The sequence below is a fragment of the Parasteatoda tepidariorum genome, chromosome 10 (assembly GCF_982258835.1).
Source record: "Parasteatoda tepidariorum strain Cologne lab strain chromosome 10, Ptep-v5.0, whole genome shotgun sequence".
NCBI lineage: Eukaryota > Metazoa > Arthropoda > Arachnida > Araneae > Theridiidae > Parasteatoda > Parasteatoda tepidariorum.
In genome coordinates, this window is record NC_141764.1 from 89,929,016 (window position 1) to 89,955,572 (window position 26,557).

The 26,557-nt window shown below is 27.0% G+C and overlaps 1 protein-coding gene across 1 annotated transcript; it reads right to left on the minus strand.

The window, feature by feature from the left end:
• Positions 1-136: 136 nt before the first annotated feature.
• Positions 137-24,616, minus strand: LOC107438210 (uncharacterized). The gene is made up of 3 exons (XM_016050437.4): positions 24,302-24,616; positions 19,714-20,401; positions 137-3,438 (listed from the first exon to the last, which is right to left on the minus strand). Exons 1-3 carry the CDS (start codon positions 24,346-24,348, stop codon positions 3,268-3,270), a joined length of 906 nt encoding a protein of 301 aa, XP_015905923.3. The 5' UTR covers positions 24,349-24,616; the 3' UTR covers positions 137-3,267.
• Between the last annotated feature and the right edge of the window lie 1,941 nt (positions 24,617-26,557).

Genomic DNA, 26,557 nt, shown 5'->3' on the forward strand with positions numbered 1-26,557 from the left:
TTATATATGTTTGTATGTTCCACATAAAACATCAATGAAAGCTTTGAGGCAATGTAGTGATAGACCACATTTTAACTGTTCCTTAGTAGTGTTTCAAGATAGGTACTTCAGATTTCCAAATTTTCTCTAATTGATAGTGCATTACGATCACATACTGAATGTACAATTTTACACAATTAGAAAATGTGGCTTATCATAATGTGCCAAGCCTTTCAATGAGGTGATATGAATTCCTCTCAAAGCTGCTTTTTTTTTTTTTTTTATTAGGAAAATGTATAGCCTTTCACTTTATCATGTTTAGAGTTACCATATGGTTTTTGTGGAGGGCATATGTATAAATAAGACACTGTTTGAGCATAAAAGAGACCCATTGCATGAAAATTGAAATGTTTTATTGCTCACATTCAACACTTTTTGTTACATTACAAAACCACAGAACTAGAATCTTAAGAAAATAACAAAACACACATTTATTATAAATAAATATCAAGAGTAATACAAGAAAGAGCATATTATTGCTCTGAATATTCATCTTGGAAAATTATATTTCTTATGTTATCATTTCAAAATGTAAATATGATTCATTTATATTGCCTAAATGATTATAAAGATAATATTCTTTTAAGTTATTAAGTAAACTGAGTTAAATCACTAGAAAATAAATAAGTTGACTAACTGAGTTTTCATATTTAGTAGAAATTTCTCCTCATTATGGCAAGGAAAATTGTTTTACAGCAGAAAAAAAACAAGTAAAATGACATCTTTAAAGTGCCACTAAGGCTTAGTAAATCTCAAAATTGCAAATCATTTATATGGAAATTGCAAATCATTTTATATGGAAAAATTAGTATTTTTATTATAATTATTTTATGAATTTTTTTCCATAATTGAGTTTTTAATGAAACTCAAGTATAAAAATTCATACTCAATTTATTTATGATAAGTATACATTTATCGTTATGAATGAAATACTTTATAAGCTGCTACAAGTTATTTAGTATATAAAAATAATTAGCTTCAAATCATATCTTACTTTGGTTTGACCTAATCAGTTGTCCTATATCTAAAGTTTTAAAAATTTATACTATAAAACAACATTTAAATATTTTACTGCAACTTCAGCTCATTTTTTAACATTGCAGAAATTTTTTTTTGGTACTTTAATTTTATTTATTTTCATTATATTTTATGCCAGTTTTTTATGTTAAATTGATTCACTTAGGAAGACAATTATATGATAGACCTAAAATATTAAATTGGTTTATTTTCACCATGTTGTTCCTTAAAATTATAGTTATAATGTAACATATAGTTGTGTTATTACAATATATTAGAATTTTATTCTAAATTAATATCTTGTAAAAAATAATTCTATATTAAAATTTTTATGGTTATTAAAAATAACTTACAAATACCAAGCTGAATTTTGGACCTTTTGTATTTATTATATATATATTTATAATTGACTACTAAGTTAATATGCAGTTGTATACAAAATTTTAATGTTAGTAGTGTTTTTTTTTTTCTTTTTTTTTAGAAAGTGTTTTAGGTTATTTACATATTATACAGCAATCTGGGATAAGTTATTTTACATTGTAATAACTAGTTTCAGCTATTTATCCAAATAACTATATAAAATTAAGTAAATTTTGAGCTCAAAGTTTTATATTAATTGGAATGTAGGCGAAATTGTAATCTTGGTTAAACAAAATTATTACCATTCGGTTATTTAAGAAATTTTATTTCATTTTTTGGATATTCTAGACTTTTAATGTTATTAGAGTTGTATCAAATATTTGTTTTAAAAAAATTTATACTAATTATACTCAATATTGTTTAAAAAAAAGCAACCATAAGACATTTTTTTTATTTTTCAAAATTAAGTCAAGATCTAATTAAGTATTCTTAGAACATGTATTTTTATTGAATAAACCTAACCATTGTCTATTATTAAAACTCAAATATCTAAAAAAAAAGTAGAATTTTAAAACAAACTTTTTGTAATCATTAATAAGCTTTCAGCTAATTTTCTAGAGGAAAATATTATTCCATAATATTTTTTTCCTACAGTAATTTTTAAAAATAAATTAACATTTTAAATTTTTCAAACCTCAAAAATCTATTCACATGTTAATTTTTAACCTATTATTTTTCAATATATTTATGTTTTAAATTCATTTTATCAATATACTTATGATATAAATTTATTTTTACTAAATTTTACAATTGTTGAATATCGAAGAGAACTACTAGATTTGTATATAAAAATCTAGTTAATCCTTTTTTTTCCCCTCTAAATGTTCAACTTTCAAAATCTTATAGATTTTAAGAATCAAATTATTTTTTTTAACTCTTACTTTGATCAATGTATTTTTCTATGTTCAAGTCATACCAGCTCCCCACCATGTCCTTAAGAATGCATTGAACCTCATCTTTATGGACATTTTGACTCACTCACCACCACCCCCTCCCCATAAATCTGGGCTTGGTATTCAGTTACTATTGAATCAGTCTATTTCTCAAATTAGAAAAATATTTTGCTGGAAGACAATTCATCACCTCTATTGATTCCAAAATTAAAGACAATGTTCAATACAAAGATATTGAAGACTGGCAACTTTTAGTATAACAAGGCTTTAAAAACTGTCATAATATTTACAAGAAATATATTAATAAAAGTGGATATTTAAAAACACCTTTAAAAGGTAACTATGTTTAAATTAAGCATTTTTTTTTATTTATTAAAACGATGAAAACTTTTGGGATTGTCTTATATTGCAATTAAAGGGTTGATCTTCTACTCATATATAAGGATAAGAATTTTTCATATACGTTCAAACCATTTAAATCAGTGAACAGAAAAACTACTTCGTTTTAGTCTTCATTTTTAAAATACTAATAATTTTCACTCAGTTTTTTTTTACTCTAATGCATTAAATTTTTATAAAATAATAAATATATGTTAGTTGCACCCATTGCAACTATATTTATAGTAATTAAACTCAATGTTTCAATTCCTTGGAATAAAATAATTTTACGACAACACATCCTACCTCAACACATAGACAATCTGTTTTGCTTTGGAAATAACATACACATTTTATTGAACTTGGCACTAGCTTCTTTATCTAGCTTTTTTATAACTGAATGTTCATTTTCCAGTTAACTAGAATCCTGTTCGAAACAATGAAATTCTTCTCAATTTCAGAGCTAAAGATGAACACTTTTCATTATCCATTTTTCTTAAAATAATTTTCTTACTTTTTCTCAACAAGGCTGTAGGTTCTTGCAACATAAATCCACAGACAACTTAGTATCATTCTTAGTACCATGTGGTTCACATACAGCATCTCTTCTAAACCAAGGTACAGTGACATCTTTACCAAGTATCAGGCAGGCATCTGATCTAGTCTGAGCTCTTAAATCTTCACTGCTGAACTGGAGGAAAAATATTTCTTATTACTATTATGTAAAATATAATAAATATCGTAAACAAAACATGTGGAACTGAAAATTTTGAATCTGCATTAAATATTTGTTTTTATTAATTTATTGGAAAATGATGTCTGTACCTGGGTAAGTTTGATATTATTAGGATTCACGTAAGTATGAAAACAATCGTCACCAATTCTACAAATGTCGCTAAAATCATAGGCGTAAGCGACAAAATTGTCTTGAAATATGTTTCGAAATTACAAAACTATAAGGAAAATAGTTTTTTGCATCAAATGCAATGCATTTAAAAAAATTTATTGTTTATGTTAAGAAAATGAAATGTATTAAAAATTTATTGTTCTACGCGTAGGTAAGATTTTAGTTTTAAAATTTTTCAAATGGAATTCTTGAAAGGGTCTGGTACAAGAAAATACAAAGTTCAATACAGTCCAAATTGTAATATGTGTGTCAGAAATATTTAGTTAGTCTCAAAAGTTAACACACTTTGGCAACGTCAAACTGTTCAATGAAATGTGTATTTATTAATTTTCTGCTAACTATATTAGCAACGCTTAAATAATCACTATTCTTAAGCTATTAAGATTTAAATTATTCCTATCGTGCTCCACGAAATGAAAAAAATTTCAGCCCTTTTAAATCTTGAAATTTAATCTTTAATCCATGAAGATAATCTGTAAAAAAAAATCTTGAGAGCATTTTCTTTAAAAAAAAAACGATATTTTTTAACTACATAAATTAAAAATTGCTTTTTAACTAAATAAATTAAAAATATTCGACAATTGAGGCTCTCAAACACAATTTGTATCTGATAATTTAAATCAAATCGAATGTGTTTTGTCAAAAGTAGGATGGCTTGCGCACATTTTTATATATTTTTTCTTTTATTCAATGTAAGATGTAAGCTCAATTTCAGTGTAAGGTTTGGTAAGGTTATTCAATGTAAATTACGCGTGTCCAGTGTTGACTTGCATGTGTGCCACAATGACTTGCTATTTAAAGTCATTGTGAAGGAGTGGGGGTTCGATCATTAGTGGCTTGAAGTCCACCCAGCTTCATATCGATGGGTACACGAAAGGCCGTGACTGATTTAATACGTCTGACCATTCTTGGAACCTTAAGAGAGCGGGAGTAGCCCTTAAAAGCCAATTTTTTCAACTACATTAAATTAGTTATTAAATGTTACATTAGTAATTTCAAGTATAGAAAAAAAATGAGTTTAGATTAACCAAGATTAAACGATGGAGCTACAATTATTGAGGAGGTAATTTTTCAAATATTTAAATGAAAAATAATTATGGCAGGATTATACAGTGAGGAAGTAAGGCTGCCATAATTTGTTTGCATTTTGATTTTTTTTTTTTTAATGAAATAACCTAATGATTTGCTCTTGGTTTATCGGAACTCATTTTTTCTTATATTTTAAAATTTAAATTGCTGATGAAAATGAAACAAGATATGTTATGAAGGGACCCACCTGTTCACTGTGGGCCAGAAGACTATGATCTTTGGCCAAATGTAAAAAATTATTTTTTCAATTAAAATATGTGTAGACAGTTTTAATATATCCCAAATTAAGTATTCATAATCATTCCAAACATTTTAATTTACTTTTTGGACCGACAAGAGTACAATTCAATGAAAAATATGTTGAGAAAATTGTTTTAAATGTAACTTTTAAATTTTTATTTCAGAAATATATATAGGAATTTCACCTTACTGTTACATTTTTATCAAAGTAATTAGTGTTAAATTATAGTACAATTTTTCAATTTGTTGGATTAGTTAATACTCTTGACAAACTTATAGTTTATATCTTATCATTTGACATTTTACAATGTTTGAATGACTTTCGAAAATTAGTTCCAAAAAGTTCCACGAGGAAATTAGCTAAACTTTTTTTTTTTGTTGTCTTCTTTGATGTTTCTTCTTTCGAAAAACCTGCCCCATTTTGCCCGTATTGCAAAGGTGGACTAAATATACCGAAAAACAAAAATTATGTTTTTTTTCTCATGTTTTCGCGTTATTTTGTAATATTACTTCGGAAGTATAATTTGCTTTTCATTTTTAATATAAAATTACGAAAATTATTATATTTTCATTGCTATATTTAATTATTTAAACATACTATTCTATTTTTTCTCGCCATATATTTCAGCCACCATTTTGTTTTGTTTTTGGATATTTTTAGTGCATTTCAAAACTTCAATTATGAATTCAATTTACCTGCGCATAAAAACCCCTAAATACAAATTTTATCGAAATACTAATTTTGACCACGAAACCTTGGACGCTAGCCCACTGTGCTGTTGCGAAAATGTCTGTTTTTTATCTGAAAATAGTGGAGGGGCGAGATAGCCCCTATTTCCCTCACCTAGTCTTAGAAACATTTTTTTTTCAATTGATGGGGGGAATAGTATTTTTTATTCTTATTTCTTTAAAATAATTAAATTATTTAAAGTTTAATTTTTTACTAAAACGAGAAAATATTCTCCCATTATATGTGGTAATTACGTGGTTATGTCGTATTATTACAACCCCTTACTGTTATATGTGTAATTTTTACACAGACACTTTCATTTTGTTTATAACTTTATTAGCTATATTAATCGTGTCATTGAGCATCTTCCTGCATTTTCCCACCGAAATCTCACATTATGAAATAAGATTATAAACTAAATTAGGTTAAGAGATTGATCAGATGATTAGCAATTAGGAGCTATTAAATCACATGATTTGAACTACCATCAAAGTAATTTTCATGTTTCAATTGTCATCCTTGCCGTCTCACTGTTGCAGTCTATTAATCAAAGATAATCTCGCTCAATTTATAAGAAGATACTTTGTAAGAAATTTGCAAAAAAAGTGTTGCTAGAAGTATTGATTTCTATAATTAAACCTAAAAAAAATTACGTCTACTGAACCGTAGTAAAAAAAGCATTTAAATAACATATTAAAAAAAAACGAATAAAAGAAAATCGGAATTGACCATACTGCCCTAGTGAATTTTATTAGCGTATCTTACATCCCGGAGCTGTGGTTGAGAAATCTCTGAAAATTGGGACAATTATGCTTGTGAGAAAATTAGAATTGTGCTTGAGTTATTGCTAATAATAACTAAGATATTGGGAATGCAACAAATTACTTCCTCTTCCTTAGGAAATAAATTTTAAATGAACATTATTTTGAGATCGTAGAAAAAAGCCTTTTAACGGTAATAAACTTGACTCAATTTTAGAACAATGGAAATATCAGAACAATGATGATTATATCTTGATTAGCCTCTAACTCCTGTAGCCCTGCTTTAAAAATTACTGATCAATATTTTATGTAACACTAAAATATGCAAACTATAAATCTGATACAATTAGTATTGTATTATAACTGATTTAGTTATATACAGTGTACCAAAAAATGGACCACCCTGAATAACTTTTAATATAATGATCGGATCTTCACGTTTTAGGACTCAATCTTAATCAAGGGAGTGTCCTCATATATAGTGTCCTCATATCTTCACGTTTTAGGACTCAATCTTAATCAAGGGAGTGTCCTCATATATGCTAATTAATTAGTGCAGACAATGTTTTAAGTTATGAAATCAGACAAAAAAGCATACTTTTTTTTAAATAAACGTACCTTTTTTCAACGGATTCGGATTTTTGATCCCCATAAGACAGCCGAAATTTTGGGAGTATGGTCAGCTCATAGTTTAGTCAGAAGAGCGATCCAAAGTTTAGACCCCTTAATGTTAATTTTACTTTTTGCGTATTTCGCCATATGTCGAGAATTTTTTACGCGAATTGAAAAATTTTTGCACACATTTATAAAATTTGTTTATGCAAAGCAAAAAATAAATTTTAGTAAATATTTATTATTTTGTTTATTAATAGTCAAAAAAAATTTGAATTGTGTCAAACAATTTACAATTTCTTACGTCATTTTAAAGTAAGTAATTTTACACAGGAAAATACAAAGTTTGAGTGAAATTGGTTGAATAGTTCATGAAAAATCGAATTTTAAATATGAGAATTTTTTTTTTTTTTAGCAATAATGTGAAAAGTTATATCTTAATATTTCTTTATTGTTTTAAATAGTTATATTGTATTCATTCTTTTAACTATATTTGTTAACTGAATAAAGTTTAACATAAAATGTATTATAAAAGTAAACATAGCTTATTTATCGTTTTATTATTGTAAAATAATAAGTAGTTATTTTTATCATAAAATGCTGCTTTATAAAACATTAACAGGCGAATGCTTTTTAACATAATAAAAGTATATCCTTTGTAGTTTTAAGCCTTTACTTTTGTTGAATAATATAAAAACCAGTAATGGAAAATAATATTAGAAAGGGATGATAAACAAAACCTATTGGTAAATGCAGTTAAACAAAGTCTAAAGGAATAATTTACAATTATATACCGCTATAAATTTTATTAATTTTATGCTGATGACAGACAATCTAAGATAAATCAATTTTCTTTGTTTATTTATGATTATACCACGTAATTTCTTTTGCCCAATGTGAATTCACGAAGCGTAAAACAAAAATCATCTTTTAATAATGAATAGCGAAATGTTAATTAAGTAAGCGTATGGCTCAATTAAATTAATTGACACGCACATGGCACATGTATTGCGAAATTAAGTTAAATGGTACTTGATGTTATTATTCAAATATTTGCACATAAAATTATTTTTATAAAAGTTTCCGAAATCCATCGCATAAAACGTTACTTCATAGTGATGAAGGGTAATGATTACTCTGTAAGTATATTTTTACATTCTTCTTGGAAAAAAAGAAGTAAAAAAGCACACTTATATGGGATTGAAAATAAAACAAAAACGAGTAATGACCACTAAATGCTGTAAACGAAAATAAAAACATAGAAATCTGTTTAAATGCTAGGAAAGCAATTAGTTGTTTGGCTATTATTAGCCATTCAAGCTGGTTTAGCTTTTTTTCCCTTTAGCCTTCCTTGCTAAAAATTGAGACGATTGTTTATACGTTGAATAATTATAGAATTTTTTTTTTAAATAGTATCATGTAAAAGAGTTCCACATAAAGTTAGTCTGAAATAGGGTCATATCCAATGAGCGTACGAAACAATGTGAAAGGAACAACAAAATGAGTTCCGGGCGTAAGCGATCAGGGGGCAAAAAATATATAGACTAGATCCCCTACACTATAAAGATTAAGGTAAAAAGTACTGTCACTCTGAGTATAGCATCCGTGAAATCACTTTTACTGTAAAATTTAATTTCTTAATATTTAACTACTGTTATTCACTGATTTTGCAGGAAGCATGACTATAAAAATTACGGTAAATCATATTTTTTGTTCTGTAAAATTTTACGGAAAAAAGTACCGCCACCAGGAATGCCAGTACTTTTTACCGTAATTTGATTCGGAATTTTCACAAAGTAGTAAAGTAATATTTTCTGTAAATACAAGTAATTTTAAAATGGTAGTAGTAGTAGTAAATTTACGTCGCACTAGAGCGGCACAATGGGCTAATGGCGACGGTCTGGGAAACATCCCCGAGGATGATCCGAAGACAAGCCATCACAATTTTGATCCTCTGCAGAGGGGATGGCATCCCTGCTTCGGTAGCCCTGCACGCGAAGTCGAGCACTTTACGGTAGAACAGTTTAACGAGGACCAATACCGCACACCCTCGGTCCCTACGCAGACTGATCCAAGTGGTCACCCACCCGCACACTGACCGCAGCCAGTGATGCTTGACTTCGGTGATCTGCTGGGAACCGTGTCTTAACGATCAGTCCACTGCGGGACAATTTTTAAAATGGAGTTACGTATAGAATGTTCCCTGAAATTATTATAATTTATTAAATCAACTTAATAAATATATAAAAATGAGAAAAAAATCACAAACGCTTTTTTTTTTAAAGAAAACCATAGGGATTTTTTATTGGTCTTTGTGGATATTAAAAAAGGGTACATGAAGACATAAGCACTGGAAAAAATAGAAAATAAAGGAGCAGTATTTAATTGTTTTTGTTTTTTTAAGATGAGCTTGTCTTTCTCAATTTAAGGAAGGTTTTTCTTGCAAATTATGCTGAGTGCAGCATCCTTGAAATCCATCTTTACCATAAAATGTCATACCGTAATATTTGTTTAATTACAAAATAATTTTAATATTTGTTTAATTACTGTTATTCACTGATTTTGCAGAAAGCATTAGTATAAAAATTACAGTAAATCATATTTTTTGTACCGTAAAATTTTACTTTTAAGAGCACCAGCACCATGATTATTGGGGCTTTTTACCGTCATGTGATTCATAATTTTCACGAAGTAGTGAAGTAACATTTTCGGTAAATAGAAGTAATTTTAAAATAAAGTTACGTAGGCAATTGTCCCCGAAATTATTACAATCCACTAAATCAACTTAATAAGCATATAAAAATGGGACAAAATTCACAAACACTTTTTTTTTTAAGTGTAAGGTTTTTTTTTATTGTTTTTTGTGGATACTAAAAAGATACATGAAGACATAAATACTGAAAAAAAATGGAAATAAAAGACAAGCATTTTATTGCTCTTTTTAAGATGAACTTGTCTTCCTTAATTTAAGGAATGCTATTTTGCAAATTATGCTGAAATGGTTTCACCTGAATGATTTAAGCATGAAAAAACAGTTTAATGGAGGAAAAAATATGTTACAATGTTTCTTCAAAGTGGTAATGATTTAACAACTCACTCTCAGTTTATCGTTTATTTTACACTTGGCTGTTGCCATTTTCGACGAAACTAATGTTCTTTTATAGTTCTAGCTAGTTTACTCGATTTCTGTAAAAAAAATATTAAGTAATGATATGCATTTGTTAAGAGCACAGTCACACTTTTGTAACAACTCCGGCCATTTTTGCAGTTTTTAAGTATTTTAAGGGTAAAAAACCCCATTACTATTATAAAAGGATTTTTTTTTTTTTGAATGAATGAATGGCTGACAATGGTAAATGACAAGACTTTTTGTAATTTTTTTTTCCACGAAACATTCTTTTGAGACTTATCTTCTTATGTTAATTAAGTACCGAAAGACTAGCCATTTACATGCTTTAATAAGAAATAGTCATAAAGCTAGCTTCGAAACGTTACAATCATAGTTTACAATCTGTGGTAAAACACAACAATTTTCCCTTAAATTATTTAAAGTTTCCTTTTATGCCTTTTTTTTTTAAATTACTAAGTCTAAAAATACAAGATTGAAAAACGATTATGGAAATTAAACGGTTATATATATATATTTTTCTCCAGAATTTGTGATATTTTTCTAAAAAGTTAAAAGTTTTTTTTTTTTTTTTAGTTAAAAGCAGAATATTAAAATACCTTATTTATTTTATCATTTCTTAAGCTATTCAAACAATTTCATATGTAAATTTCAAACTCTGTAGAGGTATTTAATTTTCCGAATTCTTCACTGTTCTACTTATTATTTTTATTCTTCCTATTATTTTTATCCGTCCTTTTCGTATATTCTTATTTTTTTATTATTCTATTCTTTATTATTCTTTAAATTATTTTATTTTTCGTATGGCCCAAAATGTTTAAAAAAGAGAGGAATTCTTCAATCAACAAAAATACTTTCCTCGAAAAAAAAGGTTTTACTATTGAAAAAAAATTCTTTTTATTTTGTCATGTCGTTTTCGCGTTGAAATATAAATTAAATTGATCAAAAGGTTGAGCACTCTTGCAAGGGCAATAAATCAGGATTTTCTCTTTCATTTATTTAGCCTGATATGTTTAATGGGAATGAGAACTGGTCAGTAATAACTTTCATTGACCTTTTTACTACAATTGGTGTACGATGGGAAAAGCAGAAATGCAGCTAAAGGATTCATTTTTTGCTGAATTGGTTAAATATAAAAATGTGCAATTAAATTATAAAATTTACGTAGCTATCATAACACTACTTATAATTTCTAACTTATCTAAAATACTACTAACTGCTTAAAAGCTGCTTAAAAACTACTAACTGCTTAAAAACACGCTTAAAAGCTATATTTAACTCTATCTGCCCACAGGATAAAAATTTGACAATTCAAATTTTCATCATAGCCAAACAACGAAAATTCGTCATTTGTGTATTGTAGGAACTAGTTAATTATCAAAATGAAATGCCCGGCATTTGGTCAATGAGAGTTCAAATAATGATGGTTGCATATCAGAAAAGTTTCGGTTAAGTTTGGTTGTAAGTAGTTTCGCCATTATGTAGTTTTTGTCTTCTTTGAACTGCATTTTTTTGGAAAATATCTAACATTTCAAATGGTGTCACGGTGGCTCAGGGTATAGAGCACTCGCCTAACAATGAGATGATCCAGGAACGAATCCCAGCAAAGGCTGGTTAATACGAATTCTGATCTCGGCGCACACCGACTACAATACAGACGTAAAATACTCTTCAGTGGAAGACGAATCATGAATTAGAATCCCCCTGCCGTCTAGCTAACCGTGGGAAGTTTTCGTAGTTTTTCTCTCTGTGTAACGCAAATGTGGGTTAGTTAATTTAAAAAGTCCTCCACGAGGGCTCGTTCTTTCCAATGCTTGATCAAAGAGTTTCCTTGTCTTCTGTGTTGTGTTCAAAATTACGAGACAACGACGTTGTAAGTTGGTAGTCGTAAACTCTGAATTGGATTGGCTGCTCAACGACGGTTGTAAAATAAAATAATACACTTTAAAGATCATGAAGTATAACAGTTACAACCTTCGTATTGATCTCAAATTATAGGTCATTTTATTTAGTAAGTTAAGCAATTTATACATTTCTCTAAAAATAACAACTTCAGGAGATAAATGGAAAAAAAATGGTGAAAATCGAAAACATTTAGCGGCTTTTTCAGTATCGCCGACGTGCTTGGATTATTCATCGCAGTATTTAGCCAGACAATAAATCAAAAAATTTAAACTTCCCTAAGTTTTATTAACCATTCAAGAATTTTCGAGACAAATTGACTAGACTATACTAGAAAATTTGTATAACTCTTCTTATATTCATTATCATAAAATTTGTAGCATAAGTACAAAATTTTGTATTACTCTTCTTAAATTTATTATCATAAAATAGGTAGGATAAACAAGAGAAAATTTGCATTACTTTTCCTATATCCATTATAAAATTTCTAGGATGAATACAAGAAAAATTGCATTACTCTTCTGGTATTCATTATCATAAAATTTGCAGAATAAGTACAAAATTTTGTATTACTCTTCTTAAATTTATTATCATAAAATTTGTAGGATAAACAAGGGAAAATTTGTATTACTTTTCCTATATTCATTATAAAATTTCTAGGATGAATACAAAAAAATTGCATTACTCTTCTTGTATTCATTATCATAAAATTTTTAGCATAAGTACGAAATTTTGTATTACTCTTCTTAAATTCGTTATCATAAAATAGGTAGGATAAACAAGAGAAAATTTGTATTACTTTTCCTATATTCATTATAAAATTTCTAGGATGAATACAAGAAAAATTGCATTACTCTTCTTGTATTCATTATCATAAAATTTGTAGCATAAGTACGAAATTTTGTATTACTCTTCTTAAATTCATTATCATAAAATAGGTAGGAGAGAAAATTTGTATTACTTTTCCTATATTCATTATAAAATTTCTAGGATGAATACAAGAAAAATTGCATTACTCTTCTTGTATTCATTATCATAAAATTTGTAGCATAAGTACGAAATTTTGTATTACTCTTCTTAAATTCATTATCATAAAATAGGTAGGAGATAAAATTTGTATTACTTTTCCTATATTCATTATAAAATTTCTAGGATGAATACAAGAAAAATTGCATTACTCTTCTTGTATTCATTATCATAAAATTTGTAGCATAAGTACAAAATTTTGTATTACTCTTCTTAAATTTATTATCATGAAATAAATAGGTAGGATACACAAGAGAAAATTTGTATTACTTTTCCTATATTCATTATAAAATTTCTAGGCTGAATACAAGAAAAATTGCATCTTCTTGTATTCATTATCATAAAATTTGTAGCATAAGTACGAAATTTTGTATTACACTTCTTAAATTCGTTATCATAAAATTTGTAGGATAAACAAGAGAAAATTTGTATTACTTTTCCTATATTCTTTATAACATTTCTAGGATGAATACAAGAAAAATTGCATTGCTCTTCTTATATTCATTATCATAAAATTTGCAATATAAGTACAAAATTTTGTATTACTCTTCTTCATTATCATAAAATAGGTAGGATAAACAAGAGAAAATTTTTACTATTTTTAATATATTCATTATTAAATTTCTAGGATGAATACACGAAAAGATGTGTTGCTCTTCTTATATTCATTATCATACAATTTGTAGGATGAATACACGAAAAGATGTATTGCTCTTCTTATATTCATTATCATACAATTTGTAGGATGAATACAAGAAAATTTGTGTAAAGCGTTCTTTTATTTTTTTCTTCTTCCATACAGAAAGCGAATCGTATGATCTGAATTCTGCGAACTTACAAGCAAGAAGTCATGCGTGCAACAACTTTAGTAGAAAACTTTTCACTGTCACGAGAGGTTTTATTCCTTTTTTTTTCTGTAATGGTGGGTAAACTAAATTATCACGTATTCTGGGTTAAAAAGACATGCCCGATCATTCAAGTGCAAAATTGATCCTAAGACCATTCACCACTCTTATATTACCAAGTCAAGTTTGACACATATTGAACGCCATTCATTATTTCCCTTAACCCATTCATGCCAAGCGTCCCTTTTCTTGGGTTGTAAAATGAACACTGAGAAAAAAATTATGGTACCAGAATTACCAGAATATAAAAAAATTTACCGCGTTTCTGGTTCTATGAGAACACCAAAAAACTCAGTAATTTTTAACGAAGCGCTTTGGTAATGATTTTGGTAAAATAAACAATAAAATATGGCTTAATAAAATAAAATAAACTTAGGTAAATGTGGAAAAGTTACTTAATTTTTTAAGGATATCTTAGAGCATGGCAACAAAAAAAAAACACCATTTTATGCTGTTAAATTTGCTTATTAATTTTGTATTCTTTAATAAATGTGTGGTAATTATAACTATAATTTTGAAAATCGGATTTTCCAGAAAACTGTTACCGGAAAAATTACCAAATGAATGGTTTAAATAACCTTTATTTTGGTTTTATCAACCAGATTTTTTTATTACCGTAAACCGGGGCGAGTCTACCCATCCAGGGGCGAGTCTACCCATTTTAGTTTTATTTAATTTTCACTATTTTAAATTGCAAATAAAAAGAATTTTGCCGACGGAGGACTTAGTTCAGACTCTAAGGAAGATGGCGCTGTAGTAGTTTGATCCGTTTTTATTTATTTGGTGTCTTTTTAATCGACCTGTTCAAACGTCTTTTGAGAGATTTGTATTGAAAATCAGCAAACTTTTAGTTGGTGCTCCGTAAGTATATTATTATTATTATTATTTTCACTTTGGTTAAGGGATAAACTTGTCTAAGACTAAGATTACATTAATTTTATATGAAAAAAACCCGAAAAGAATGTAAGTTTTGCTGTTGTAAACAAAAAGCCAGAATTCGCGGGGCGAGTCTACCCATTTGTATTTAGTTTTAATAAAGCATAATAATATAATTTAGAACTTTGTTTATATTAAAATTAAGTCATTTTAAATGAATTTAAGTTTATTATTTTAATTCTGCATTGATAAATTTATCATTAATAAGAAAATTTATAGGTTAAATATAAATGTAAATATAAAATATGTTTATTTTACCTATTTTTTCAATTTTTATATTACAAAATTAACTTTTTTTATTTAATGCAAGTTAAATAAATTATTATTTATTATTACAGATGGTTCGAAATTACATTCATACGAAATTTTTCATGATTCCCAATGTTTGAATTTCGATTTTGTTAATAATCTTTAATTGTTATTATTTACTAATTATTTAATAGTAAACTTATATTAATTTGAATTTATTTTTATCAACAATAATCAGAAAAAAATGTTATTTTATAATGTTAATGATTATAAAAACAAAACTGTGATCAAAATGTGATAATCGATCAAATACTCAATTTGCGTTATTTTATGAATAAAAAAATGGAATATATAATAAAGTTATGAATTTTGCTTCATAAATATCCTATATAGTAACTAAAATAACAATTTAATAGTAAAATTTGATTATTTACAATGTTAACATTCATTTTAGTAGAATGGGTAGACTCGCCCCATACGAGAGATTTGTCAGCAGTTCTATAAAAATATACAGTAACAGCGTAACTGTTAATATTTTCTAAAATAGATTTCACAGCTTTAGAGAGGGATAAATAGCGATTCCGAAACACCTATTAAAAGACTTTTTTCTTTTACAAAAGTTTGACCACTTGAAAGTTGACAAACTGAAAAAATGGGTAGACTCGCCCCGGTTTACGGTATTATTATTATTATAAATGACTTTATTATACACTACGGTCATTTTACTAGAATTGTTTTGTTCTCCGTGTATACACTTTCAAAAATTTATTTACTTTGTGAGACAGCGCATTTTTTCCAATGTACAAAATGAATTTAAAAAATACTCATTAGATTATTTTTAGATATTCTACTCTTTAGAATTATTTTAATTAAAAAAATAACAACATTAAACCTCTTGCAAATACTTTTCTTCATTTTCAAAGAGAAAAGAATTAGTGAAGTAGTAAGTAAATTAGCTGTGATTAGTTAGTGTTTATTAATTTATGTTTGTTAATTAATTAATTTACTCGCCTTCAAACAATGGCTTTCAACTCAATCATTCGAATATTGTTTTGAAATTTCGCATAGTTTTAAAATTCATTAATAAATACTTTTCTCTAACGCTTTTTCCCCGGAAAGTTTCCTCCCTACGGTGAGTTGCAGGCCAGCCAGATGTCCAGTAATTTGTTTTTCCTTTTACGCCAGACTTAGTTTTTAACACAGTTTGACCAGTGTACATGAATTAAGTAATAACTTTTAGGTACAGCTGATACCGGCTCAGAACCATTAAATTTTACATTCAGTTTTAGTTAGTAATAGCTTCGTAGATTTTAGGGACGTTTTAACTTAAAAGAAAAAAAAATTTAAAAAAATTTAAAAAATAGGTTTTTTAGGTAAAATTTCATTAATAATTTTCTTTCTTCCCCACATTTACAATTAGCTTACAAAATATTTATTGCAACATTACAGTTTTTAAAATCTGTGAACATTATTTAATCGATTTTTAAAGGTTCTTATAAAAAAATGTGGTAAAAAATAATATCGAAAAATCAATCTAGCGTTACTAGCGTGAAAAAGTGAATTAACGAAATTTCTTTTAACTATAAAAGGAAACACTGTTCATTAACCTATTTAGTAAAAAACTCGGTTTTATTTTTTTACTTAGATAAGCAAAGATATTGGAACTAATGTCATTAGAATGTTTCCTTAAATAATTCACCCATTCTTTTTTAACAATAAAGGTTAATTTTTAATTTTTTTTTCTAAATGAGTTACGCGGAAACTTCTTGATTCTTAATTTATTTTAAACACATTTTTTTGAAATTCACTATCTAGCTTTAATTAAACATCATCTAGGTAACGAAAATTTTGAAACAAAAAGTATACTAAATATTATTTAAACACTAAATATATTTCATACAACTTTTTTCAGAATCTGCATTTCGATGTTTTCAAAAAAGCGCACACATTGTAAATAAAATAAACTTCGCTAATGTCGTAATCATCATGTCGTAAAACCAACTAGAAAACTACTTTAAATCTTTTTTTTTTTTTCTTTTTTTTTGGTGTAAGTTGAAAAATCTATAAAATTCAGATGATGTCATTCCAAACAATTATGAAATCTAAAACTAAATGCATATGCTAATTAAAAATAATTTCAATTAAACATATTAACTTAAAATATTAGCTGGTTTAAGTTAAAATATTTCTCTCCAAAACTCAAATTTTTTATCTTAACCCTTTGACGCAAATGGGACACCGGTGTCTTTTTTACATATGTTTTTTTTTCTGGCGCTCTAATTGCAAGCAAAAATTAATTTTAATATTTAATTCTTTCTGTCCATTAGTTACTAAGAAAATCTGTCAGATTATGGGAATTATATTTGTACTAAAATATAAAATCCGAAGAATGAAGTTTGAAAAAAAAAATTTTTTTTCATTAATATTCAAAAATTTATTAATAATCGGTTTTGTAAATTAAAAAAAAATTCAATAACTGTTTCTCGTAGATGTTAAACTTGATAACTGCAAATTAGTGCAAATTTTTAAAATTATTGTTTGGAAGTAAGCCGTGTGTAGAAAAGTTTATCTTTAGCTCCAAAAAATACAGCGGTGTTTCATTTTATAACCATAACTTATTAAAATGCTAAATATAATATTTTTTTAATTTTAGACTTAAATTACTAAATTCAAGGAAAAAGTATGAGAAATATGTTTAAAAACTTTACGTCAAAGGGTTAATATTGGCTTATAGGTACTTGTAGGTCTACTCTAACTGCTCTTTAATATCTTACTGTAAATAACTAATTGTAAAAAGGCACTTTATTTGGCCTCATTATGAAATTTTGAAACTAAGAAAGCGAGGCTAAATCTACCATTTTTGGCACAATTTTTTTTTTTTTTTTTTTTTTTTTTTTTGTAACACATAAAAGATTGGAAAAATGGCGTTTCCTACCGTTTTTTCTTTACGCTTCCTGATTTTGGACATATTATTGAAAAGAACAAATGAGGTCAATTGTTTAATATCTTTTTATAGAATTAAAAAAATTCATTCATCTAGGCTTAATAAAATTTCAATGAAAATGCTTTTCATTCAAAAAATTGGCAAATAAATCTAATCAAGTGATATCCTTTTTATTCCGAAGATTTTACTCCTTTTTTTTCTCTTTTAATATTGAATTGAATCAAGTGTGATACCCTTTTCATTTCTACAACTTCATTTCTCTTTTAATTTCTTTTATTTTGACATCAACAAAGTGATTCTTATCAAGATCTTAATTAAATTGAAAAAATAAAAGTGTTACGGAGTTCAAAATCTAAAACTTCAGTTAAAAATCTATTAAAAGAAACCTGAATAAACGCACTGACCTTATTTATTTAAATGAAAAAAATATAACTGTAACTTTTTATTAAAATATATAGGATGCGTCGTAATCATCACCTTAAATGAATATTTTTAAAAATGTCTTCAAAAATAAAATTAAAAAGAAAACGAAGACAATGAAGATCGCAAACTAAAATTAAAGCTAAGAAAAACTTAAATTTATCAAAATTTGACAAATCACACTATTAGGGGAATACAGGACTAAAAACATCAAAACCTATTTTATTACAGGAGAAACAGAGAGAAGTTGAACAGCGATTATTGAACACGGCTTCGAATTCCTAACGGCAATAAAAAAGTTTTCGGTGTTTTAATGCCCGCCTTCACCATACTATGTCATAGTACTATGTCATATTTCTATAGAGTTTTTTTTTCTTCATTTAAATACTAATTCTTATACCTTTTATTACCTCATTTTTGATAGGGTTTCTATCAATTTATGTATTTTAAAAGGTGGCTATGGGGCATTCTAAATAAGATGATATTTGATATCGTTCACTGTATTCTAAATGTTTTTCTTTTACTGAAATAGTTATTATATACTTGAAAAAAATATACACTGTAAATAATTCCGGATAAAATTACGAGAAGAAGTACTGGCACTCAGGATGCCGGTACTTTTTACCGTAAAATCAATTTTTACCGAAACATGTTACGGCACAAAAACTCTGATATGCCGAAATTTTTACAGTAATAATTACCGTAAAATCACTGAATCACTCTATTAAATGAATACTAGTGTGAAAATTACGGTATAATATTTTACAGTAAAAATGGATTTTACGGTAAAACGGATTTTACAGATGATGCACCAACGTGCTGGTACTTTATACCGCAATTTGATCCCTAATTTTTTGCAGTGTATTTAGCAACACTTAATAATGATACATCAATCGCAAATTTTATATTAATTGTCAACGTCAAACCAGAAAAATCATGCCCCCATGAGTTTTGTTATGTTATTGCGAATTGAGCAAAATAATTTGCTATCTTTTTACAAACGATAAAATCATTATTGGAAGAAAAAAAACAAGTATAAGCACGTGAGCTTACCCATGTAATGATAAAAAAGAAACGGAAAGAAAGAAATAACATGTATATAAAGATGGTAAACTTACCAGGTTTGTACAAAAGGAGTTACAGTCCTTCAAATCCGTGCAGGAGTAAGAAGACCTCACATCCGTATGTTTATAGACAGTTAATTCTCCAACATGTAATGAGCACGAGCAGGACTTTTCCGATTTCATTGAACTTCCAGATTCCTGATAAACTGGAAAGGAGAGATGAGAAACTGGCCTGTTTTGTAAAGGTCTGTTTGGTATGAAATTATGTGGTGGGTACATGTTAGGAAAATAAGGATGATGAGGCAATGATCTAGGTCCAGTGTTGCCAAAAAGAAATGGCTTAATCTTTCCAAACATTGTAGACGGTGCGGGATATTGACTGAAAGCACTTTGGAAGGGGTTTACCAATTGTTTCAGAGGATATCTTGGAGTTCTTGGTGGAGGAGGGGATTGTCTGAAGAAACTGTGCACGTGAGCAGCAGCTGGTGCATATGGTATAGAAGTAAACACAGGTTGTGGTTGAGGCTGTGGTAAATACATGGATACTGGTGTTGCTGCACCCCTTTGGAATGGTAGTTCTGGAGGACCATACGCGACGGGTATGCCTCCGTATGGCATTCCTGGTGGTCTAAGCATCACCGGCTGCATATATGAGGCACGAGGTTGATATGGGGCAATGTGATGGCGATAGATGATTCTTGGCTGATATGGTTGAGGAGCATTTTGGTAATAAGACCATGCGCTGAAAATGAAGTAAATATTATGTAAGATAATGGGATTTTATGATGTTTACAGTAGTATTGAGTTAAACAAAGTAGAACGTAATTAATTGTAAGGACTGCTCCACTAGGATATCTATGGCTTTTCTTTGTCCTAATCAATGATGATATTTTTCTCTTCTCTTTATTAGATGATGCAAAAAAATAAATTTTATAAATTTTGTAAGCTATGGAAAAATATAGCATTACTGCAAACTTTACTCACCAGGAAATATATTTTTCCTTTGTCCTTAGTTTGTCCAAAGATTTTACATAATTTCTTAGAACAATTTAGTCAAAAAAATTTCGGTAAAATTTATTTACGAACTAGAAAATAATATTTTGAAAGATTTCAAAACTTGAGCTATTTTTAAGATAATTGAATTGAGATTCGCAATTATGTATGGAAAGTCACAGTTCATGATAAACATAATCATAATTTAACTTCAGATATTAAATATTTAGCATTAAAACATACAATTTCACGTTTTTAAAAATTGATTTTTCTTTCCATATAACGACTGACTTTTTTTTTCTGCATTTATGAATATTTTTTTTTGTAATAACATATATTATATTTATATGCTAAACATGTTTTAAAAATTCTGCGAGTAAAAAAATTTAAAAATTTGAGGAAGCCTATTTTATGGAATTCAAAACAAAATGCGTCATATCTTAATCGTTTATATGAATTTAGAGCTTATTCTTTTCGAAAAATATTCTCAAATGTGCATATAAATGCCACAATATTTAAAAAATAATAATAAAACTCGTTGAAACTTTTCTGTGAGGTGTTTGAAAAAAGGAATAAATGAGACATTTTTTACTAATATAATTACAATTTAAAGCAGACATTACAAAGCTAATTCCCAATGAGAATTTTTTACGAATTTTTCTTCAAAAAAGCAGCATGTTAAGCTGATTTACATGCAAAAAATTATTTTTCGATAAATTAAATGATGTCATAAAAAACCAACATAAATTTTCGTACCGGATAAAAAACATTTACTTAATCGACTTAAATGGTAGTAATACTAAGAAGAAAAATTGTATTCTGTTATCTTCTTAACCAATCTCAGGGTTTAATTTTTTAAATCTTAAGTAAACAGATTACTTATAACAAAATTGATGCGATATTCTAGTTTTCTACGGACTTAACGTACGTAAACCTGTTATAAATATTTTACTTAAACAATTCGAAAACTGAACATAAGTGTCTAAATTATTATTTTATTCATTTAGTGTATGTTTATAATTTAAAATTTTTCATTTAATATTGACATAAAGTTATAAAGTAAGATAGATTACAGAAAAATTGAATAAGATAATTTTGAAATGATTATGGAAATTTGATTGTGAGGCTTATAATTCTTACCTCGACAAAAAAAAAAAAAAAAGAATAAAAACACTCCTTTTAATTGGAGCAACTGACCAAATTTTTTGCACACTGAGAAAAAAAGTATGGTCAAAACTACGAGAATATGGCAAAATTTGCAGTGTTTCGGGCTCTACGGGAACACCAAAAAACTCGGTAATTTTTTCTGAAACGCTTCGTTAATGTGTAAAATTAACGAAAATATATGGTTTTATAATGTGTGATAAAATTTGGTAATTGTAGCTTAATTCGGTAATTTAATTATGATACCTTAGAATATGGTATAAAAAACATTTATTTGATCAATTTTGCTTTTCAGTTTTTTTTTTCTTTTCTTTTTACTAAATATGAGGTAATAAGAACTATATTTTTTTAAACTAGGATTTTCGTAAATCATAACCATATAAACGGAGAAATTGCCAAATGAATTCTCGAAATACCGTATATTGTGGTTTTATTTACCAGAATTATGTTTTTTTTAATTTTTTACCAGAAATATTATTACGTAAGAGAAAAGTAATTTTACCGGACTTTTTTTCGCCGTGTTGTATGTTTATGAGTTTAATTCAACAATATTAGTGCTTTGAAAATTATTAATATACCGACAAGTTTAAAATAGTAAAAATTAATTATTCATGTAAAGTATAGAAGTACTATCAAGACTGTATTACTATTATAGAAATATTTATTCATTAAAAAATAAGAAAAAATTTTAATATTTGAAGATTTTAAAGCTAAAACCGTTAGCGAAATTTTAAATTGTAATTAAAACGGCTTGAAATTTTTATAAACGGCTATTGCACCCATTAAAATTTAGTTTAGTTGTAATTAAAACAATTAAATATTTTCTAATTGCAATTAACGGCTAATTGTTTTGCACACTTGTCCAAAAATGACCTTATTTTATCAATTTGTAATATAATATTCTTTAAATGAAAGTCAATCAAAACTTAGTTAATACTAATTATGCTTTAAATTTTATTAAATAAAACTTTATACCACCCTCAGTTTTGTAATTTTTTTAAATCTTTTCTTTTTTTTCCTATTTATTTTATGATAAATTCATATGTTGTTGTTTAATATAGCCAGAACATTACTTTTTTTCTTTTCTTCGATTTATTTTATGAGAAATTCCTAGATTGCTATTTAATATCTCAAGAACATTTTTCTTCTTTTTTTCGATTTATTTTATGAGAAATTCATACATTGTTATTTAATATCGAAAGAATATTTTTCTTCTTTAAGTTGTGTCTTTTATTATGTAAACATTTTAAAATCTCGGGAAGAAGAAGTTCAGAAGTTTTTAATTTTATGCTTAATAAAAATTATGTCACGGTGTAGATGTAGAATTTTCAGAATAGTTTACAATACAAATTATATCAATTAGTTTATTTACACAAAGACATTAGATAAATTTTAAAACGTTTCTCAGTTTTGAATATATCATAATCGAATCGAATCAGAAAAATAAATAATCACTCTATATTAATAAAACATTTTGTACGTTGAAAAATTAATCGGTGAAAAGTGACTTTTAAAATGCTATTTTTAAAACATCTTACAAGTAAAAGAAGATTTAATATTAATTTTCATACCATAGCATGAAGATTTATTCTTAACTATGATCCAATGTATGAATACGGTATGAACGAGCTAATTTTCATTAAAATTAAAATTAAGCACACGAAATTTTTCTTCCGAAAGTAATGTCTTTATTAATATACAATATTAAATATTTTACACAAAAAACTTAACAGTTTTTTTCTTCATGGCTTCTTAATTTTGACTTACGTCAGAAAGCAAAAGGCAATTAAAAAGAAGTTTTCACTTTTAGATATTCAAAAAAAAAAAAAAATTAAGGCAAGAAAAAGCAATAAAAATAAAAGATATGTGTGTTTTATTTTTATTGTTTTTTCCTACTTTAATTGGATTCTTTTTTAATATCTAAATTAAAATAAAGCAAATTTTTGTTTTAGCTGCCTTATTTGCTTTTTCATTTTGATTTAATGCTTTAATTGTTAATTTACCTTTTCTGTCTCTTTCTGTTTTTATAAATTAGATTCATTTTCTGATTCAAGAAGTTTTCCCTTAGCAATTTTTTAAAATTTGCTTTTAATTACCATAATTTAAAAATAGTTATATAATTAATAATTAATAACTTTTTTAAGTTAAAAATTTATCAATTAGCGCTAAGCAGATTATTTTTTATTGTAACGTAAATTTATTAATTTTAATTTATTCATCAAAAATTTTAACCAAATTTTTAACATTTTGTTAAAGTTTTCAGAGAAAATTATAAACTAATGTATGAACGTTTTTCTACGAATTTTTTAAGCTAAATTACCTAAAGGAATCTAGATTTGTCGACTTTTATTTAATGCATAAACATACCACAATCACCCAAGAAGCTTTTATTAATGAATTTTCTTAATATAATTTTTTTAATAAAGCAATGCTGCTAACTCTAATGAATTAATTCAAAAATAAAATAATTAAAAATGTCACTTACCACCGAACCGATAAGCAAGCCAAAAGAAGAAACGCTAATTTACCCATGTCTTCCAAGTAGAACTATTTGCATCAAATGAAAGATATAGTTTCCCCAAATTCTTCCAAAAAGGAATACTTCTCCACAATACAAAAAACTACAGTTTTAAGGCGAAAGAAAATTCGTTCTGGTTCACCAAGTTTATAGGTGGATTCGTGACGTCATTGAATTAAAGGGTTCACCATGAATTTGAACGTTATCGCTTATGTTCCTCTTATTAAATATGTGAGAGGGGAGAGGATAGGGTATAGGGTACAGATGGTCCAGCTTAGAACCGGTGCCTTGACAACTTTGGAGATGGGACAATAGTTTGCTGATTTACAAAACTAGTTTTTGTTTTTAAGTGATAGTTTAATCCGACTTATGTTTCCGCGTGACATTGGGTGGACTTCTCTGATTATGTTATAAGAGGATTAAATTATGTTAGGAAAGTAATTTGGTTGACTTAAGCTTGTGATTTGACATTCTACATATTCTAATTAATGTCGTTATGTGTTACTTGAAGTTCATTTTTAAGTGATTGTGGAAATTTTGAGAATTTTTTTTCTCTTTTTTTTCTTTCTCTCTCCGTGTGTGTGTGTGTGTTAGAAATTACAATAATTTACCTAAAGAAATGGTTTTTAATAAAACAATATCCGATGAAAGTACCAATTCAAGTAAAATATCAATAGTAAAAAAATATTAAAAGAGTGATCTAAATTTTAATTTGACATTTTCTAAAATAGCCAATAAAACACATATTGCGACGAAGAGGGAAGAAACACTTATTGTTTTACTCCATGAGCTTGTTTTGCTTTTTTGGCACCAAATGTAAGAGGAAAATTTTATAATTTGAGGGTTTTTCTCCCAAAACAAAAAAACAAAAAATGTGCCGATAAAGTCTTAGTATCAATTCTAAAATTTAAATAGAATTGCATAAGGACAAGGAAGTGAGATTACTTTATTTAGTTTGCAAAAATTATTTAAATTTTAATCATTCTTGAAATTTTTGCAAGAAATCAAATCTTTCATTTTTTTATGTATTTACTTTGAACTTTTAAAAATAATGGATATTTAAAAGTTCTGTTTTCAATTCTGATTTATAATAAGTAACTAAGCTGAAAGAAATAATTTTAAGCTACTGTGAAAATTTTGTTAAAACAGTAACGTAATGATATTAGTAAATAAAGCAGGAATTTGATCATTTTTTTTTTTCCTTCTTAAACATGTAGTCAAAATGAAAATACAGTTTACTATGTTTTTTTCCTGACTCAAATTGTTAAAAAATAACAGTGAAAGTTTAGATTTATAATACAATCTGAGTTTAATGGACCATACATGTAACATCAGTAATTATACTTACATGCTGGACCTAACGGTTGAAAAAGTCCCGATTGTTTTGCTTTAAATTCTTGTGTTGTTGAACTGCTTCATTGAATGTTTTTCATTTAAGTAAATAAAGCAGTGAAATAATTATGCTACATCAAGTCTCCCATGCTAAATAAGCATCAACAAAAGTTTTAAAAAATTAACTTCATGTGTCACACACATACACACAAATGAAAGGGGAAAATAATGATCTTATGATAATAGCGTCTTTTTTTCTTTTCTTTTTTTTATTAATAAGAAGAAATTTACCTAGTCAAGGCTAATCTAACTATTATGAAGTTTGAAATGAAAAATTTGAAGAAGATTTTAATGCGTAGTAGAACAAGTGCAAAGGATTGGATATCAATTATAAGTTTAAATATTGGTCTGCTGCTTATCTCATGTACAGTGTGAAGAAAAAGAACTACTCTGAATAACTTTTCATCTAATTATGGGATTTTCAGATTCTAGAACTCAATCTTACAGGTTCGAGGGGTGAACTCGAACTAATTAGGCTAATTTATTAGTAAAGATGATATTTTAAATTACGATTTCACGCACAAAAACGTAATTTTTTCTGACTAAACATACCTTTTTTCTCGAAGGATTTGGAGTTCTAACACCCAATATATGGGGATAGCCGCAATCCAGGAAATATGGTCCCCATAGTTTGATCAGAGAAGCGGTCCTAAGTTAATTTAATATAATTTTACCCTTAATATAATTTTACTTTCTGCCTATTTCACCATATCTCAAGAACGTTTCAAGCAAATTGGAAATTTTTTGCACATAATGATAAAATTTGTTTACCCAAAAACAATTCCAAGCAAAAAATACATTTTTGTACACATTTATTATTTTTTATTACTT

Coding starts and splice junctions, on each gene's coding strand:
- LOC107438210 (XM_016050437.4), bottom strand. CDS start 24,348: ATGGGTAAATTAGCGTTTCTTCTTTTGGCTTGCTTATCGGTTCGGTG. Junction 20,402..24,301: donor GCTTGCTTATCGGTTCGGTG/GTAAGTGACATT, acceptor CTTCATTTTCAG/CGCATGGTCTTATTACCAAA. Junction 3,439..19,713: donor ACTCCTTTTGTACAAACCTG/GTAAGTTTACCA, acceptor TTTTTCCTCCAG/TTCAGCAGTGAAGATTTAAG.